The 21,178-nt window shown below is 45.0% G+C and overlaps 1 protein-coding gene across 1 annotated transcript in view; it reads right to left on the reverse strand.

Annotated features, from left to right (window-relative positions):
- Nucleotides 1–21,178, reverse strand: part of LOC128893240 (neurogenic locus protein delta-like) — a 51,488-nt gene that overhangs the window by 20,917 nt on the left and 9,393 nt on the right. Inside the window, exons 2-3 of the mRNA XM_054154069.1 lie at nucleotides 11,111–11,174; nucleotides 434–685 (exon numbers count right to left, since the gene is read on the reverse strand). Coding sequence (XP_054010044.1) covers nucleotides 434–685; nucleotides 11,111–11,174 — 316 coding nt within the window. The remainder of the gene's footprint in view (nucleotides 1–433; nucleotides 686–11,110; nucleotides 11,175–21,178) is intronic.

Genomic DNA, 21,178 nt, shown 5'->3' on the forward strand with positions numbered 1-21,178 from the left:
GATCGTCTATTTATATAAACACTGCCATAAAGAATAATCGAACGGAACTCACGAATGAAACTTTTGGGACAACCTAATACGTTACAGTCCACTTCGAGTTTCCTCCCTCGGACCCCAAAAACAAAGCTTTCGATAAATTCCAGCCAAGATACATCTACCGCTGCTTCCCCTTATCGATTCTGCAGCTCGTCAAACAATAAATTTCGCTTCGTCTATGGTTCCCTGGTACACGATCATTCGGCGAAAAAAATCGCAAATTCGACAGTCTCCTGTCTCCAGTTACGGGCTAACAGTATGAATTACCGGAGCCGCGAGAGGGTCCGTCTCTGTAATTTCATACACGGAATTCCGACAAAAGGAGGGATGTCACGCGCGGTGCAGTCGGTCCGGGAAGCGTGGGAGTCCACGGATGATAACGAACTGCGGTACTTACGGGTGTTGCAGTAGTCGCCCTTCCATCCAGAGAGGCAGACGCGCTCCCCGGTCGGGCTGCAGCTGTAATGACCGAAATTGTCGTCCCTCGGCCTGCACAGGTTCTCGCAACCTTTCCCGTAGTAGTGGGCCACGCAGGTCACCCTGTACTCGTACACCATCTTCGAGTGAGCGCTCCTGTACTCGTCCTCGGTCCAGTTCGGACCCACGTCCAGCCACTTCTGGGTGGTCAGTCTCGTTATCAGCACTTTCTCTGCAAATACACAATCGAAATGATCGTGAGAATAGGTCTTCGTTCAGACTGTGTGGAAGCGAGAGAAGAAAAAAAAAAATATATATATATACACGTAGAATCGAGTAACCTTCTCCTTTTCGAAGTCGGTTAGAAAATGAATAGAGTCGAAAGAGATCGAAAGTGTCGAGAGGAGAAGTAGCCGTGTCGAAGTGTTTGGAGTTTCGGGGATCGAGAGCCAAGAATCTAGGAATTCTAGGTAGCTAGGAATGACCACTAGGTGTCTTCCAGAGTGGTCAGGCACTCGAGGTCAGGGTGTAGAGGCTATTATTCCGCACCGAGAGTGGGATTCAGATTGTCCTACAGGAAGGAGTTAATTGGCCTATTCTGGTCGTCACAGAATCCGCCTTCACTGATAGTCCTGTCGTGTCGCTACAGCCTCGTTCTATATCAGCACGCGATTCGACCAATTTCCTCGGTTCCCTGGTTCGAGTCAATTTCAATTTGCCACCAATTAACTCCACACTCGCTATATACGGGGTGGATTCGAAGCGAGGGCATGAAATCAACAGAGTTCTGCGCACCTTAAGAGTATGGGGATAGATACCCATGCTCTTGGTAGGAGGATTCGTGACTTCTTCTCGGTCTGGTATGACACCGAATATTCGGAACCATGTTGTCGAAAAATCTTTGTATCGAAAGATTAATAATGAACGATGTGTGTCAAGTTGAATACACAAAAAGAAAGAAAGAAAAAGACTGACGATCCATCAATTGGAACAACATTCGAGCAACAGCATCCCAATTTCCCGATCCATTCTTCGATCGAAACCTTCGCACGGAGCATCCTCGGCCACCTGGTCCAATTCCAGTCCGAACACAAGGTCCGGCGACGGGAGAAAGTACTCGAATCGAAAGGCGCGAGTAATTAAGCATGTCTATCAGTAGGGCACAACGCAGTGGTGACCGATGATGCGATCGAAGTGCATCGGCCTCCGCGTACAGCGCTAGAGAGAAAAAGTCGGCGAGCGAGATAGAGGAGACCGGACGTTCGTCCGCTATTGCTACTCCGCCGGCGGCACGCATCCGGCACAAAGAGAGTAAGCGCGGTGCGCTGGTGGCTCTGGGAAAGAGGCGTTCTTCTTTTCTTCCTCCTCCGTTCCGAGCGCAGGCTCCTTCGCTACCTGTTTTCGCGCGCGAGCAACAGCCAACCTTCCCGGGCTTCCTACTAAACATATTATCGTAATAGCCCCGACAGATTAGGAGGCCGCGATCAGGTGCCCCGAACCGAAAAAGCTTGCGCGTCTCTCACGATGAGAGGCAGCTTGCCTTGGCTTGGCCGTCGGACCAGTTTTACGGTCGGTGCGTGCGAGACCCTCTGGCGCAGCCAAATGGCTCGCGGAGTATCGCCGGTGCTGTATGGTTATGTGGTCGGTAGCGTAAGGAAGAGTTAAGTGGTCAGCCTCCGTCGTCCTCTCTTCGCCTCCCTGCTGCTCGCGCCCAGGACCTTATCCTCGTAATCAACGGTTCACCCGGTGAAGTTACGCCGTGGCGTCTATTTTTAAACGGGCCTCTTGGTTTCGGCCCGAGTTCGGGCCCTCGTTTCGGATGCTAGTCGGGTCCTGGGGATATTACTACGTCTTCCGTTCTCGGATTTTGCTGGAACTTCGAGCCAATGCTCATGGGATCCTGATGCGAATAATTTCAGGACTGTGACGAATTTGTTGGGTTTTCTATACTTTAGAGAGAAGCCGTACTATGCCTCGAAACGAGAAGGGAGGAATAATAGAAAATAAAGTTCGACAAATTTTCTAAAAGACTTGTATCGGGACCTTTGTAAGAAGACCACGGCGTAATGTTGACTTTTCTTTAATCAGAGTCTTCGAAAAATGAACGATAACGAACAAGAAATCTGTTTACAAATTTTACAGAAGATTATTATTATCATTTCCAAAGCTTCCAGACGACGAAGGTCGATCGAAAGAGAAATTTTTGATACCCCGTAAAAACTTCGAGACAGAGAACTTCAGGACAGAGAATCCAATAGACCCGAAACACACCTAACGTCCAAGCCACGCGATCCCGTATCGGCCCGATTTTTGCGAACTGGAAATTTTCATTCGACCGATGAGAATTTCGGTGGCGAACTTCTGCTTTCAAGTGGGCGAGCGTAGAAACAAAAGAACGGGCAGAGGGCAGGATTCGCCCGATGGCGTGCCCGTGGATACTTAAACAGGATACCCAAGCCACCTCTTCCCAGAAGGGAAGTAGCATCTCGCTGTCGGCGAAACGGGAGTCGAGAGGGAGGGCGCAGTTTGCCGACTGCCTATCTTCCCAGGTGATGCTGGTACGAGTTCTGAAAACGTCGATGTTCGCACGCCACTGCAGATGGACAGGGTACGCGCGATCGACTCCGTTTATCTTCATTTACTTTCGGAACCGTTCGCCTGTAGACAGCCGAGATCTCATCCGAGCAAAATAGACCGAACAGCCGCGGGGATTTGTTCGTGACGCTCATACGATCGAACAAGTTGTTCGAGTAAATTTCTACTCCTTTGAAACCGATATGTTGTTAAATTTTTCGTATTACGTAAGCATCGAATATAATTCGTTCGAATTTACTATGAATATTTACGATTATTATCTGTTGAATTATTCCGCGATTTGAGCGACACAAGAGTGGCGGGAAATCTAGATTAAATCGGCGCAGAAATACGAAGCGAACGTCAAACGAATCCTCGCCCTATTAAAATTGGAATTCAATCGTTAAAGTCGGATTCTAATCGTAAGAAATGAATTCTAATTTTAATGATTGCCTAAGCTCGATAAGAAGAACCGCACCGCAGCCAAAAATACTATTACAAAACCTAACCTCGATCGACAACGGCGGTGTTGTTAATATCGCGCAAAGGTGGCCCAGATTCTTTACGTCCATTTCTTTCCCTTCGTTTTTAATCGTATTCTCGTAGACGGCGGCCGGGTACAGTTACTGATTTGAATTTCAATCTCACCACGGCACGCGAATTTTCATTTTTGTCTAATTTTTCTAATCCCCGCGCGGTCATCGTTTGACTGTGGCGTTTCTTACCTCGCTACAAATTAATTGACGGAGGAATATGAATAATTCAGCTTGAAACGCAATTAACTTTTATCCGCGATTAATATTTATAGGAGCTACGAGAAACCCTCGTTAGTGCCCGGAAAATCATCACCTTGCGCAATTGTTTATAAATACAAACAGAGGGCCGAGTCCGGAGATCGTCGAAATTACTATACGTAGACTGTCGCGGTGGTCTTCAAAAACAGCTACTGTATTTTCCCGTATAACCTTCTTTCAAGTGGACAATGGAACCTTTGACTATGTAAGTATGAAATTAACTATTTCGCAAGCAAACAAACTATCACGATTCTGTTACATGTACAATATTACGAATATTATGATATTACAAACGCAATATTCCACCATTTGCGTTCGTTGCTAACGCTGAAGTCGCGACACGCATTTTATCACAGTTGGTGCAACGTGAAGTCAATAGCTAGCGGCGCATTCTTATGCAATCAAAGGTACAATAGAAAATAATTTAATTGTTACTTCACACGTGTCAATCGTATATTTGATCGTTAAGGCCTCCATAATTAGCGATTATGGAATTTAATTAAGTCGATCGATGGTCGAGGAGATGTGACAATTTCCCTTGGCTCTCGAGATGCATCGCGCGGCGAACGTTTAGGAGCTGTTATCTGCTCGACCACTATAGGTCTTCCTTTCCGCGTACGCGGAGAGTAGTGCACCTGTAAACGCCCGGTGAACTCGAGGCCAGGTCGATTCAAGGTATTTCATTAACGACGCAGCGCCAGACATTTTCTATTGTTCATTCAGAAACGAGCGGCCTGGCGAAGGATAGCCCCGAGCTTGGCAGGTAGCCAGATGCATTACTTACGCACCGTTCGTTCGCTCTGAGCTCCTATCGCTTATGGAGGGAAAAAAAGCCTCTCGTAACCCCGATTACGGTGACTCGGGCCGATTAACCCCGTTGCTCCTTCTAGCCATCTTCTCGCGCAATCGTTCCCACTGCCCCGCACCTCTTTTCGTCTCAGACTACTAAAATTATTATCCCTGATAAACATTTTCGATATCGAATGAAAAATAAACCATTTTTGTAGAAATCATAAATAATTACATTTATAATCATTCCAAACATTATCGATCGCGTGTATAACATTAGAATTTCAAGGAAAACTTGGTTCGGTTGTTCTTTTCGTTCGAATCGTGCTATCGCGTCTACTCTATATGCATTTCGAGGTTAGGTCAAACTAAGGATTCGATAAATCGCCGACAGACGATCGAATTCCTCGGTCCGTTGATTCTGCTATGGGCATCAAACGAAACCTAATTGGCGCGTTTTGTACAATCAGAGCACAATTCAATGCGTGAACGGAATTCTCATGACGCCAAGTATTATTCCACGATGTTTGCGTTGCAAATGGTGGTTACTCTCCTTAATTAAGTTGTAACGTAACCGCGTCCATTGTTTTCTAACGGAAAGATATTTATCTCTCGGCACGTCGAAGAATGCATCAGAGCTCGTCGTCGTGTGCACGCCGTTCCGTTGCGTACATTTTGAGCATACGGTTTCACGTAGCAATTCCGATGAAAATTATGTCCCATTTACTTGCGATCAATTTTCCCTCGTAGATACAATCTTAACGATTCAGAGTATTATTCGAGCGTACGTGTATGCGAAGCTGGAGGAAGCTGCGTGGCACACGAGGTACGAGCAAAATTGACGGTTCCATCTTTGATTTCGCGAAATAGCGTTGTATTGGGACTAACGAAGTAATTTCCAAATATGTACACGTGAAACCTCACTTATACACAAAACGATCAAAATATTAGGTTGTCCAGAAAGTTCGTGGCAACTTCTAAGAAACGTTCAAAAACATGTTTGAATTTTAATATATATTTATCGAATTACATAGGTGCCGTTTCGTTCCATAATCGTTCCATCTTTTAAGGGATGTATCTGTCTTATTTATTTTCAACCTCTTCGATATATTCAGACCTGTACCGCTTACCAAAAATTTACACAATCTTCCCGGACGATCCAATAATAATTTCCACGTCGTAAACTTCGTTCGCAATTACTCCCATTCCGATGAAAGTAATAATAAGTAAAGGTGTGAAATTGGCTGGGCACGGGTCTGACACCGGAGCTTATCACCGTGATAGGGTAAGGGACATCGGCACCCGGACCAATTACCTCCCATGGTCGTTATCGTGCGAGGAAGGCAGGTGCACTTGGAGAAACGCGACGGACAGCGAAGAGCCGTGCATACAACGATAACGGTAGCAACCGTGGCGAGCGGGTATCGAGTACCGAGGGAAAAGCGCACCGGAGAGCGGTTGACGATCGTCCAGATGACGTAAGCCTTGTCACAGGCCGGATTCCCGTTGCTGGTGCGTGCGAGCACACCGCAAAGCTGCTGTGCACGCCTGCACAGTTGCACACGCCGTCCTCGTAAATCCTACATTGACGCGCGCGCGTTTCGTTTAACGAACCGCGTTACCGCAAACGAAAGCTTGCTCGCTTTCAGAGGTACTACCGGCGAAAGGAAAAGGCGGCGGTCGCCGTTGCGTTACCCAAAACAGAGAAACGCATAGAGAAATTCATAGAGAAATTCATAGAGAAATGCATAGAGATATTATCCCCGTATCTATCACACAGAGCGACCCACAAAAAATCTTCGTACGCGGGAATAAAATTTGGTCAATTTTATTTGTAGTATACACGTAGTAACCGAACTGCGGATAGTATGCATTTATAACGTACGATGATGCAGAAAATATACATACGTACACCTAAATGCGTAAGATTCACAATCTAATAACGATTTGGAAACATGTAACTGCACATAATAAAAATAGAACGAATATATTAGAAAGTAGGAGATGCGTGAAACGAATTGAATAATTTTTTCGAATACTTCGTTTTAATTGCAGTACTAATAAATTCTACTACCTAGTAGTACTGCTATACGAAGACTTTTATGTAGCGTTATTCGAAGAATAATATTTCTAAGGAAGCCTAACCTTAAATATCTAATGCAGCTTGTGTAGCTCGGAGAAGGGGACAAAAAACATAGGGGCGATTGTTTCTCTGCAGCCGCAGATGCAGAGGAGACTCGAAGGACAGCTTTGTTTTCTTTAACGGAACTTCCCCGTTTTATGGGGAAGTTATCGACGGAGTGCCACGAGCGCGCCTCGTCGCCGCGGATGTAAACAAACTAGTAGACAAGTGACTCGAAGCTGCTGTTTTGCAAGCCGTATACCTCGGATACCATTATATTATTGGTTCGGACAACAAATTTCCTTTCTTCCAACATATGGCGTCTACTAACCCCTCGAGCTACGTATTACGAGTTCGTCGGTCTCAATTACGACTGTATGGTGGCAGTGTCGAACAGTATGTAACGAATGATCATACAAGATTATCTTAGCAAGAATACAAACTACCGATGATTACTGATTTAATGCGACTGTTATGAGTTATTACTACAAAAGTGAATCATGAACTGACGATACGCTACATTAAAATACATTATGTACATTAATTTAATATATTTTTTTTATTCTCAGAACAATAGCATTATACATTTATATTTATATTTTTATATATATACATTTATACATCTATCTATATATCTATATAATAGATAAAGTATTATTTGCCGTGGCAAGATGCAAATAAAATAGCGTAAAGTGTTAATTCGAGAAGTGCATTCATCAATCGCGTTTCCCAAAGCACCGTAGTCGAAACGAATTCTATTTTAGCAAACGCGTACAAGGTACGGTAAGGTCATAGCCGCGGTACGTTCGTTTCCGATACTTCTATTTTCCATAAAACCCGAAGAAGGCGTACCCGGTGAAAGTCGCGATCATCCGCGAGTAAGGCGAGAGAGACCGCGGAATGCGGGACGATAAAAGTACAGGCGAAATTTCTTCATTTTCCGACGGCGGTAAAAATTTGTCACCGAGCGTCGGGGCCCGGGCGGCGAATAATTCGCCGATAACTCGTCCCGCAGGTGCAGTCCACGGCTTTCGAGAGTCGCGTATTATCGGCGGAGGTGGGCAGACGGTAAACAGAGAGCGAGCCAGGAAGAGAGAGAAAGAGCGGGCATATCGTGGAGCAACGAAGAAGGGCGGAGGGGACGAAAGAGAAGGAGGACGTCGGCGGGCCTGAGAAAGGAAGCAGCATCCGAGCAGGCGAACAGCAATAAAGGGCTCGTTTCACCAGCCCGTTGGGGGCATTATATTGTACCCGAACGACGCGATAGACCGTGGCACAATGTGAGCGGTGTGTTTCGGCGATAAAGGCCGGAACGTGTCCAAACAGCGTCCGACCAGACGCGGATATTAATGGGAGCTCTTTTCACCGCGGATGCGCAGGTACATCTGTGGGATAACAGACGGAATTCCGTTCCCCGTGGAGGCCATCGAACAAAGGATCCCCATGGCCTTGATTCCCGCGTAATTAGTGGACTCGATGAGCCAGCAACGTTTGCTGTTATCGCGTGCAACCACTGGGGCTAGACCGCACGACGATAGAACCCAAATTCGATTAACCTCTCGTGAGACGAGTTATTTGAATAAAAATGAACTGAAATTCAGGTTTGTGACTACCTGTGGCATCTATCAATGTCGTTGCGTCGCGTCAGAATGCAAGTATTCGTATTCGATTAAAGTAAACAAATTTTCATTTAAAATTCGTCGAATTGGTCGTAACGCGATTAACGCGGGAAACTTATGCAGTTTTCGTTTCCAATTACTGTCGTGGTTAGTCGCGTTTCGTCGTTTTCCCGCCGCAATTCACGACCGCCGCCGTTCTGCCCGCATTCTGTCCGATCGTACCGCAGCTACCACTTCGCTCGTACTCCTCTTTCCACCGTTCTCGACCCGTTTTCACCGATGTTCCTTACTCATTACCGCGACACGTCCACGTGCACGCGTGCACAACAGAGCTCACCGAGTTCTGTTGTGTCACAACGAACGGAGAACAGACCGCACAGAGGGAACAGGAGAGGGAAACGGAGAGAGAGAGAGAGAGAGAGAGAGAGAGAGAGAGAGAGAGAGAGAGAGAGAGAAAGAGATATAGAGGCTAGAGAACCGGGCGGAGACACTAGTGTTTCCTTCCTGTGTAACCGTAGCACCTAGCTTCCACCGGCACACCACGGTAACACGAAACTTTCTGTTAGACGAGGATATGGATGTATCTCATGTACAGGGTGTCCCGCTAGTATCTAACCGCTTCGATACTTCAGTTCGAATAACATTATACAGTAAATCTATCGACGTTTCATTTTATACCCAATTCTACCGGAATCGATCAAACGACTGGTCTCGGAGATACTTTTTCCTCCGTCTCGGTTGAATTTCGCCGGAAGCAATTATTTAAGAAACATGGAAAGAGTAGGTTTATATATATATATCAGGTGTAAGAATGACTTCTGTGCCTTTAGATTAAAAAATATTTACTCGTCATTTTGTTACGTTGAATTACCAGTAACATTAATACCATACAATAATATAGAAAACGGATATAAAATATATACATAATGTACATACTTTTTGGTTATGTTCTGCATGTATTTAATACATTACTACATTCATTAAACGAATGATATATAGGCACAGAAATGATGTCTACACCTAATATTTAAAATGGACTAACTAGTAATTATTAATAATGTCTACACCTAATATTTCAAATGGACTAACTAGTAATTATCAATATCTTTTAAGATTCACACGTTCAGAAAATCACAGAGTGACAAACGTGCTTAGCTGCCTTTTTAAAACCCATCTACCGCGAGATGAAAAGTGCACCACGAGCGAGGAAAAAAAAAGAGAACTTTGGGAATCGTTGGTCCGCACCGGTAGACGATATATGTATCGTGTGCGCGCGAGCGACACGCATGAGAGCGCCGCACGGCCGCGCGTAGCTTCCGGTCTCCGGTTCATTCTAATTGCCAGGCAGACACCAGGACCTCGGGAAAGAAATTAAACGGTCCCGCTCTTCTTACGCCGCCCGAAGCACGGTCTCGAGAGTGAAGTACGCGGCGCGCGCACCGCGCCGAATCGGCCGTTCCGCGCCGCTCGAGACGGACGTGAGCTACACCTGCCAAACCGTACAGAAATAGTTCCCTAAGCTGGAATTCAGCCACTCGATTTGGAGGTTAGAATTCAATGCACCAGAGAGCATTGCGATTCACTGATTTTTTACCTATCTAGCTGCGTGACAATTTCAAACAACGCAGAAGCAGGAGATCCGGAGGTTAGAATTTGGAAAAGTCTCGAATCAAGAAGATACGAAATGTTAAAATTTGTATCTTTATTTTTTACAACGATACAAGAAACTCCGATACTTGTTACTGTTATTTAGTTTTGCGAAACCCTAACTTCCGAATAAGGTTTGAGGTTGTATGATACACTCTAAGAATTGTAACACACTCTGACCTCGAATTCTATTAAGTTTGACGGTTACTTTGAGTAGTTGATAGACGGGGGTTAGAGTAGAGGGTAAAATAAACTCGGAAGGCTTCGAGCGCAGAGTTTTATTTTCCGTGCATTTTACCATTTTTCGAATCTTTAATTCTATTAAGTTCGACGGTTACTTAAAGATTCGAAAAACGGTAAAATGCACGGAAAAACTCTGAAATGCTCGGAAAACTCTGCGCTCGAAGCCTTCCAAGTTTGTTTTACCCTCTACTCTAACCCCCGTCTATCAACTAACTCGCAAACCGAGACAATTCCCCGGAAGTAGTCTCCTGCGTGCTGTCAAGCCTCTCCTCGATCTCTGAAAACGGCAGCGGAGTGTAATCCCAAGATTTGAGGTTAACCAGAGGCCGGGTCTCAGAGAAAAAAGGGATGCGATATTTGTCCGCGGTACAGCCGTGCACAGGAAGAGGCCCCGAGGAGGAAGGGGCCTCCACCCCGAGGTTTAGACTATCGAAACCATAAGAAGTAACGAGCGGAAAAAGGAGTACAGGTCGGCGAAGGTTATGTCTCTGGTGAGTGTCGTGCGCGAAGGAGACCGGAAGTGGCTTCTCGACTGGTTCGGACCTGACGCATGGCGTCGCTGCCACGAAGAACCCAGCTGGACTGCACGTGCCCGTGTACCATCGAAAACCTTCCCCGTATTCAGAGCCGTATGGAGGCCTCGGCGAGGTGAGGGAGAGAGAAAGACTAATTTTAAAATGATTCTCCTTCGTGTTTTTTTCCCCCTCCCTGTTCCGTACTCTTGTTTTTATTTAGTGGAAGCGCGTGCTAGCGCACTCGTGCCGCGTCGGCTGATACAGACACCGCACGCCGTCCAGATACGACGCTCGCTGTCGCGGAAGGCTTAATAGGAAGAGCGTTTCAAGAGACGGGGGAGAAAGGTTACTTACCGGGCGAGTGGTGCGTCGTGTTGTCCGTGTCGTGATAAGCCTCCACTATCAGCGAGAAGGTACCCTGGGAACAGAAAGAAACAGTCGATCAACTTCGCTGCGTCCAAACAAATTACTCCAATTATTATTTCCTAAAATGGACAACATAGAATCCGATTTAACCCATTCTCACGTTCAATGTTCGATGGTCGAAAAGAAATTGTCTAGTGTGGTAGTTGTTACTGTGATTAGTGTAGCAATTGTTGGTAGTTACGCTTGTAGTTACGCTTGTAGTTACGCTTGTAGGTACACTTGTAGTTACACTCTAATTGAATCGCGTCGATTTTGATACTGATATATGAATATCATCGTACTACGATATGGAGTTGATAACGACAATATTTCCTTTCTTGAACGAAGCATTTCATTTAGTACCATAAGATGAAACGAAGCAAAACGAAATAAGATTCAATACGAACCATTGTGACATAAGAGAAAAGAAAGCGCAAACGCAAATATTAGATTACACGTTGAAGGATACCCGAGGTACGAGACCGATGACAACGAGTCAACCGAAATCTGGATGCCTGGACACGCTCCGTCTCCGCAAGTATTCAGGTTTCGGCGCGAAAAACGCGGCAGCTGCACGTGCCCGTCGCGTATCGCAATTAACAATAAATTAAACGTTCCGAGGCGAGGCTGGCGCGTCGCGCGCGCACCTGCCGCGCGTTAGAAGGGCTGTTCCCCTCCCCGGCCGGCGAAGCGTGGCTAAAAAGTCGACGGAACGCGACGGGGTCACGTGTTGCGGGGTAGATGGAGCGCGAACCGAGCGGAACGAGCCTCGGAGCCAACCCTATCCACTACTCGTCGTGTTACCCCTGATGGAATTGCCGTGGAAGGCTATCGAGACTAGGGCTCGAGCCGTCCCTCTCCAAACGTGAGGGTTGGGGTGACTTTGTGCAACGACCACCGGATATAAATCGCGCGGGACACGTGCTGGCCAGCCTCGACGAAGGGATGGTTAATCGCAACTCGAAAATAAATATTCTATCCGCAAGCAACGCGAGTGTTCGAGGGGGTAGTCTCGTGTAACGAGTCGAGAAGATGGGCGATCCTTAGGAATTTTTTTCAGGAAAAGTACACGATGGATCGTAATCAAACTTTTTGCGCTTGTTATCGTACTTGAGAATGCTTTATGTGAATTTCTTTGCGTCATTCGGTTTACTCCTACGATTTGTACGATTTGCTCGATATTGGAAATATAAAGTATAATATAGAGGAATCTTGAATGGTTTTGCGGTGGATAGACACTAGCGCGTATTCTCTATTTTGACATTGCAAATGAGAAATAATACCGCGCGTAACTACGTGATGAATCTATTACGAATCAATGCTAGGATTCAATCGTAAGAACGTATCAGTTTCTACATTTTTCTTACACAGATAGTTTCCAACGATTATTTCTGTTCACGCTGTCGCTTTGAAATAATCAGCAAAAGAATACTAGTCTGGAAATAATCCTCCCTTTCCCATGCTGTTTTTAGAATTAATCGGTGAGAATGTTTACGGTGCCTTTCCGAGGAAACCTGTTATACTGTTTGTACAATCCATAATGGATATACCTATGCAGAACGGACGGCACGCGCGACCGACTATTGTGTAACAGAAATTACGACTGTCTTGTTGCACGCAACGATCTATTAATTCCCGCTAGGCGACCATTAACTCGACGCACGAATTAAAAAAAGTAGTCGCTAATCGATCGATTAACCGATACGATACGATACGATGCGTGATCGATTCCATTAACAGACTGACATATAATTTTAAAATTAAGCAACGTGGAAAAAGATTGATTTATTCAAAAACCGCGGATTTTATGAACTCGTGATACAAACAAACGCGACAACGGTTCTTTTTCTAGAGAAAACCACAAAAGACCAAGTACGAGTTGAGACACGATTAATCGAATTCGAGATTCTAAAGAAGCAAACGAGAAAAAATGAAAACGTCAGAGCACAGCGTGGATCAGCGTGACGTAAACCGATTGCTCAACAATGGACGGCTCGACGTAGGGCCCGATCGGTCGATCGGTACGTATTTCCAGTTAGCGTGCGCTATTCCGAGAAAAAGGAAACTGAACTGGCTGCAATTTGCTCGTTCGCACATCCACGTGGAAATCCAGGCGCGAAAGGCCCCCGTGTGTCGTGGGCGTCGAATCGCTCGCACGACCATAAATCCAGCAACCGATACTCACCACGAACAGGCGGGCCGGCCCACGCCAGCCGCGACACACGCATCGGTTTGCCATTGTACACGCCGCCAGGACGAAGCGGCGTATTATTGTGTAATAAGTACGTGCCGTACACGCGGTCGCTCGGTACGTGTGCGTGCAGTGATAATGCGACGTTTAATTATTAACGTCACACGCGCGCAAACTCCGTGTGTACCTGACACAGAGAGAGAGGAGCGGCTGGTATTACACACACGACCTCGTTAGTCGTTGCCGCACCGTGAATAATAAATGTTTATATCCGGCCTCCCTGTCATCGTTGCTCGTTCCTGTTCGCGTAAACGAGTTGCGCCGCTCGACGCTCGGACGTGCCGCTTGGGAAACAATTCCATTATTAAAAATTGCCCCGCCAGCCGACTCGCGTGAGAAATCCGTTTCGCGCGCTCGGCCACCGACACACGACGCCACCGGTCAATCCTGTCTCCGTTCCCCTTCCCGTCCCGCTAAATCTCCAGGATTCTTTTCTTCATCTCGAGTTGTTCGGGATTCGATCAACATAAATCCCGAGGATATACCAACTCTGCTGCGTTGTACGACGAACAAAGCCAAGTAGACTTCTCTGGAAGGATTCCGATTAGAAAATGAATATGTAAATAGTACGATTGTTAACTTAATGTCGAGATACGATACATCAATGATCGCTGAGAAAGTATAACGACGGACACCGATAGTCCGCTACGATACGCTCTCAACCCGTTAACCCAGTTTGCGGAAGATTCGCGAGACACGATTGCTTTCGGTGCAATAAGCAACGAGCATCGATAACGCCTTGTATTCCCGCGGAAATAATTATTAACGGATTGCGTCACAATCCTCCCGTGATAGATCCAGACAGGATAATTAAACGCAAAATCGCTAACCCAGGTGAGAAATCGCGGAATGATTTTAATTTGCATAAACGGTCGACTTACCGTTTCCACGGAGATTAACCCTTCCCTGCTTGCGTGAGTGTCATTTTATTCGTCGAACACGCAACTATTCTATGAGCGTAGTACGTTCGTGAATTGATTTACGCTCGTACTAAACAGAATAAGAAAACTGAAAAATGACAAATACCGATATCATTGCATTCGGAATGATCGCGTTTACTATTTTCAACTTCGAAACGATTAAATCGCCGAATTTATTTTACGACTGCGCAGAAATTTGTATCTGTAAAAACTCGACGAGAGATATTACCGTGGAAAAAAAAAAAAAAAAAAACATTCGTTCGACGGTAAAAGGCTTAATAAATAACGTCGTCGCGCTTTCGACGTTCCTGGTCCGCGACAGATGGGAATGGAAGATCATAGGCAAACAATTTCGTGGTCTCTGAGTGTGCCGTGGTCTGAACCGCGCAGAGAGGGAGAAAAAAAATTTTTCTCTCCTCCGTGTGTCCCGTGGAACCGGCGGAGCACAGGGCAATTTGTCTCGACGAAAAGAACCAAGGGGGAGGAGGAGCACGGTCGTTCGCCAGGTATGTCACATGCGTGTACACATTAGAAAGTTCCAGCGAGATTCCGCGGTTCTCCTGGACCCGAGATTCTGTGGCCCCAAAGGGTGAGGGGGGTCCATTTGACCGCGGGACGAGGGCAGAGGAAGCTAAGAGAAAAAGAGGAGACACAAAACGATGGAGAAAAACGAATGGGAAGAGCGGAAGGTGTAAATAAGGTTGAAACTCTATTCGAATAACGAATGCGAACGTATTTATTATTCACTCGTGACGTTTAATCGATTGCGATTTGAATCGATTTGAAAGATCCAAGATTTAATTCCGTGCTTGGTACACTACAAGCTGTTATCAGCGTCAATTATCATTACTTTGTATTGGATAAGTAACGCACATATGATTTCGTTGTACAGAGAAGCGACGTAAACAAACCTTGCACCTTGTCGAGATCGGTATCTGTTTACATCCATACTTCGTCGGAATGAAATATTTCACTTTGTCGTTCGATTTATAATTGCAGCTTGAAAGAGCAACGAATACGTTTCCAGTATCCAGACAAAATTAACGCTGGCGAAGCGAAAGAAAGCCCCGAGGGAGAAGACGTGCCCTTTTCTCTCGCGGCAAGGACGAAAGCGAGTCGCTGGAGGCCAGAACGACCGTACGAAGGAGAAGGAACGATAGGACGAAACGGTTTTCAGCCTCGAGGGGGGGGCAGGAGCGCGGGAGAAGAAGGAAATAAATTGTCGGAGGAGACAAATGCCACCGTGATCGTCCGCTAATTTATTACGGGGATCGGAATTAAGCCGACAAAAAGCTGAAAAAGGCCCGCGTAGGCATCCGTAGAACAATGTGTTGGGTGTGTTCGGCGGCCGGTTAGCAGTTCTGCCACGACCGAAACGAGAGGAGAGCGACGAAGGAGAGACGAGGAGGAAGCGATGGGCCATCGCGTGCGAAAGAGAGAGACGAGATGAGCGGTGCGTTTCCAACACACGAGGAGGAGGAAGACCGAGGAGGGAAAAGGAAGGAAAAAGTAGAGAGAAAAAAACGCACCGTAAGGTAACGAGAGTGAGATAGAAACAGGAGGTCGGTGAGACGGGGAGGGAAATGGCTGTGAAAGAGAGACAACGGAGGAGGAACCTGGATGATGAAAAGGAAAAGAACAGAGAGGCTCGTTCGATTCGAGAGAAGGAGATAGGCATACTGGCTCGGGAGTCGGTTCCCACGGCTGCGCAGCATACCTCCACCTTCTCTCGCCTCTCGCTCCTCCGCGACTGTTCTCCTGGTGGTTAGTCGCCTCTTTCTTCGACTACTGGCTCTTCTCTCGTCTCGCTCTTTCTCTCTGTCTCCGTCGTCGCGCTTCATACGCTCGGACTCTCTCTGGCTCACTCGTTTCGCGAACCAGTGGCGTATTATCCTATGGGCAAACCAGACGTCCGCCTGTCTTCAAGACCCGTAATCACGGATAGATAAAATATTACGTATACATTAGGTTGTTCCAAAAAGTTTCTTTCGTAATTTGCACTCGATTATTTTGTGCGGTACCGTTTATATAAATAGGCAATCTAATTTTTTAGATGTTGATGTTGTAACAGTAATGGAGCAAATTGAATCGTACGCAATTCAATAATGTAACGTTAGACACGAAATATTGTGTATCTATTACTTATTAATAAAGCGAAAGAAACTTTTGCGACAACCTAATACGTGCCACTATGCAAATGGGGAATAATTACTGCCCTGGAATTATTGGGTTTTGATATAATATGTTACTTTTAGATAGAAGTTAATTCTGTGCCTCGCTAAGACAACACTCGATATTTATTTACAAAGAGGAATTATACAACTTTTATTTTCCCATCAGTCACGCGTTCCAAGAGACCACGTACATATAAAAACCAAATGTCGAAGCAACCTGTGTGTTTCGTTACTATAAAGTACGTAACAGAATAGTTGCGCAAATATTTATATTTAAACTAAAGTTGCAAGTAATAAAATATAAAGGCAGATAATTGACTTCTAAATTATTTACGGGCTACAAGACAATATCAATATACAAATAAACAAAAAGCACACACCAAGCGAAAATGAGATAAGAAAAATACTTGTTACGTCTCGTAATTTCTTCGTTGCCTGACACTGAATTTAACATGTTTTTTTTTTTTAAATGTTTTTCATAATGGGTCCCCCAAAATTGAATTTTATTTTGAACCTCGCAGCGATGTTCTGCGCCACTGTCGCGAACCACTCCTTCCTTGTTCCTCTATCGAGGCTATCGCTAGCTGCTTCTTTCGCTCGCTTCGCGTTCTTTCTTTATTTCTCCACTCGACGGACTAGCCCGCCTCCTCCTCCTCCTCCTCCTCCTAACCTCGCCGGTACAGTCGTCCTTCCTTCTTTCGTACACGCGTTTCGCCACGTACGAACTGCAATCTCTGCCGGCGCGTATGCATATGCACGTATTAATCATCGTGGAAAATGGTCTCGGGGGAACCGAGAAAGACGAAACAGGTAGCCGACCGACTACGCCGAATATATACATGGTGTTTATTCGCAAGCGGGCATCGTTTAGGGGTCAGGAGTGGGATCATTTAGGATTCAATTGGTCTAAATAAAACGAAAATAAAAAATGACGAAATTGCGTTCGAGGCTTTTCTATTTTCCAATCAACGAAAGAGGATGTAATCGAAAGAAAAAACAGTTTGTACGCGAAAAGAGTGCATCTGACGGATTATGTACGATTAATCAAGTACTACATATTGACATACACTCTCGATAGCGGACAAAAATGTAATGGCGAGTGGATTAAGTATAGATAAGTAAGGTTAGTGTAAGATCGGTATAAGCGAGTAGGTGGTAGTATAAGGTTAGGATAAACAGAAGCCTTGTAACCCCTTCGGGGAAACAATAAATGTACATGCATACATATTAACGTACACATGTCCTTACAAACATTTAAAAAAATTGTTGAAACAGATCTCGAAGAAGATCAGGTTCCACATAGAAAATTTAAATAAACTTTACGTCTGTTTTCTCTAATAAAGAAGAGATACAATTTTAATTTGAACAATTGATCATTCTAAAATAAAGCCTGAAATACGATTTCGTGATTCTTGATTTTACCATTTGTAGGTAAACATCCTGTAGATATGCCGAGTACGATTCGATAGAGACTACCCGGGGGAGGTGATTCATCGTGGAAAAAGGAGCCGGAAGTCTGGAACGACTTTTCGCGGCGTCCCTGAGAAAACGGCGGCTCTCCCTTCGAGATCCTTCTAACCGGTTGGACGAACTCGCGTGACTTACGATAGCCATGTATGAGGGGCTGAGAATCATAGTTGCGCGAGTCAAATAAAATAAATATTAAACTACGTCGTAATCTCGTATCTCGGCGACGCTCTTCGCCTCGCGCGTAAAAGAAATCGTAGCCAATTATAATTGCAGAAACAAAGAAAAGAAATAGAAATAGATAAAAAAAAAAAAAAAAAAAAAAAATTCAAATGAAAAAGCTAGGCTGTATAGAAAAACGACCGAGTTAAGAGTGAAAGTGATACTAGCAATTTGTTTGACGATTTTTTTTAATCGATACGAACGGAAAATTCGGATTCGACTATCTGCGACTATCTACATATCAATGAAGAAAAAGACAATTTACGCGAGATCACTCCTGTCCGCGGTGAAGAATGACGATTAATTCGCGTTTGTGCTGACGTAACGTGCGATATAAATAGGTATATCTCGCAAGGCAGAAGGTAGCAGGTAATAATAAAAAAAAAAAAAAAAAAAAAAATATGGAATACATTGTAACAATGCTCGCCAGAACATAGAATACGCTGTTAATTCTCACGTAACGGTTGCAAAAGGGATGAATAAGAAAAAAAAAAAAAGAAAAAGGAAAATATAAAGAATATTCAACGAGCATCGCGGAAACCCGGTCGTCCTAGCGGTTCTATTTTTAACCATTCAGGCTTTAATGTCTCGCGCGTATACAAGCATGGTCTCGCGCTCGAGGAGCGTGGCATTTCCGCATGGAGAAATTTTTGTGGCCTCCATTCTTCGTCGAAAGGAGGAAGAGGAAACCGAGGATAACGAGCGACGACACCGCTGTCGCCCTAGGCTGCCGGCCAGAGATGGCCAGAATTTTTGTCTAGACAAAAATCTCAAGTAACAAACGAAAGATGAACGACTTTGATCGATTACTGGTTCAATTACAATTAAAATCAGAAATGTCCAACGAACTTACATATATCGCGAAAACTGTTTAATCTTCGATGACAAATGACATCTATTAGTTCGAGATTACGTTAATAAATTCAGTAGAGAGGAGAGAGAGAGAGAGAGAGAGGGGGGGGGGGAGAAAGTTAACGTGTGCAGGTAACAAATAAGCAATGTCTCCAATACTAGTAACATTTGCTCAGATTTTCCATTAGCACTTTCACATAAAATTAGTATCATAAAATATTGATTTGATCGGAATTCAAATTAATATTTCATAATCCGTACAACGATGGGGGCATACAATATCTCAATAATACATGATATCGTTTGCCATGGCGATTAATAAATTACCGGTTGGTAAGGTGTTCGGATTCATCCCGGATTAAATGGCTACGTTTTTTTAGTTCGAGCTTGACTAACCGTGTTACGTGACGATCGACAAACGCCGAATTAGGTTTACGATCGAGCACCTTTTTATCGACCAATGGAAACGCAGCCACCCCACCGATTCAGCTGTTGTGGCGAACGAGCGCGTTTAATCGCGACTCGTTACACTGGATTATTACACCAACCGAATAATTTTATTCGTTCCTTTCCTCGTTTCGAGTAATGCGAACAAAAGTCACGCTTTCACGGTACCTCTTTAACGCCAACCACTGCGAACGCGAGTTCTTTTATTAATGGATATTTCGTCCAACGATTATTATACACCGTTCCCCGAGTTTCTATTTCCCTCGCAATCTGATACGATTATTCAACGAAATTCCCGAGACAAAACTAGACATTGCAATTTACTTCACTCTTCGTATTTTTACGCATCGCCTTCGCTGCATCGTGACAAAACAGTTTTCGTACTGAATACATCTTAAATGAATCAAATCCGCAGTATACACATTCTACGTGTTAAAATAAAATTATCTTTTACGTGGAATATAAACGCTGAGAGTAGATCATTGTACAGAGTTTCTATTTGGCACGTGATATTCGAGGAAGTAAACACAAAGCATAAAGCTCCCTCCATCCCATGCTGCGACTACTGGTAACTAAACGACGAAAGAGGACTCACGCGAAAGACACGCAGAGAGAAACAAAAACAACGTCACGAGCGCAAACAGTGAAACGCGTTAGAACAAAAACCGAGACACAATCTTTCCTCGTAAACGGGTCAAGAAACAACTGTCCAAACGCACGAAAAGAAATAGAGCAATAGAAAAAGAATTAGCGAGACGCGAAAGCAATAAACGCAACTTTTATTTTACGGTCGCCTCGAAACGAGGTGCGCGAAGAGATGAAGTAGAGACGCCCGAAGCAACCAAAAGACAAACAGGAATATTCGAGAAGATCTCAAATGTCTTCTTCGACACTTTAAAAATGTCAAATGTAGTTGTAATATACAGGGTGTCCCAAAAATATTGGAGGTCCTTGAAAAGGATGGTTCAGGGGGTGATTCGAAACAACTTTTTCCTTAGCGAAAATGTTGTCCGAGGCTTCGTTGAGGAGATATTAAAGGAAAACACTGACCAATCAGAGCGCGCGGATACCGTTAGCGCGGCCGCGGTAGCGAAGGCTACGCGCTAAGCGGTCGCGCTTGTACGCGAACAAGTGACTCGACGTGCATCGAAGGACATTGGACGCGGCCGTACCCTTCGCTACCGCGGCCGCTCCAACGGTATCCGCGCGCTCTGATTGGTCAGTGTTTTCCTTTAATATCTCCTCAACGAAGCCTCGGACAACATTTTCGCTAAGGAAAAACTTGTTTCGAATCACCCCCTGAACCACCCTCTTCAAGGACCTCCAACATTTTTGGGACACCCTGTATACGTAGAAATACGTTATCAATAGGTACGGTGTTGAATTCACGTGTAAAAGTCAGTATTTACAAATTTCCCAATTATCTGAGAAATCAGTCGAGTCTCGAGCGGCAACAACGGCTTGTGCCCTCTGCCGCGTTCAATAACAGAAAATGGTAAACACGCGCAGACGAGACGTACAAGCGGGCTTTTGTTCCGCGCGGAACGCACACATCCGTAGGGATACGTTAATAAGCTTTGACAGCAGGTATATACCGACCTGATGTGTACCTGCACGATGACCACGTGTCGCGCCTCCAGGGTAGGGCAGATGCACTCTCGTTTACGTATCTTCCGTGGTTCAC

The sequence above is a fragment of the Hylaeus anthracinus genome, unplaced genomic scaffold (genome assembly GCF_026225885.1).
Source record: "Hylaeus anthracinus isolate JK02 unplaced genomic scaffold, UHH_iyHylAnth1.0_haploid 27298, whole genome shotgun sequence".
NCBI classification, from domain to species: Eukaryota; Metazoa; Arthropoda; class Insecta; order Hymenoptera; family Colletidae; genus Hylaeus; species Hylaeus anthracinus.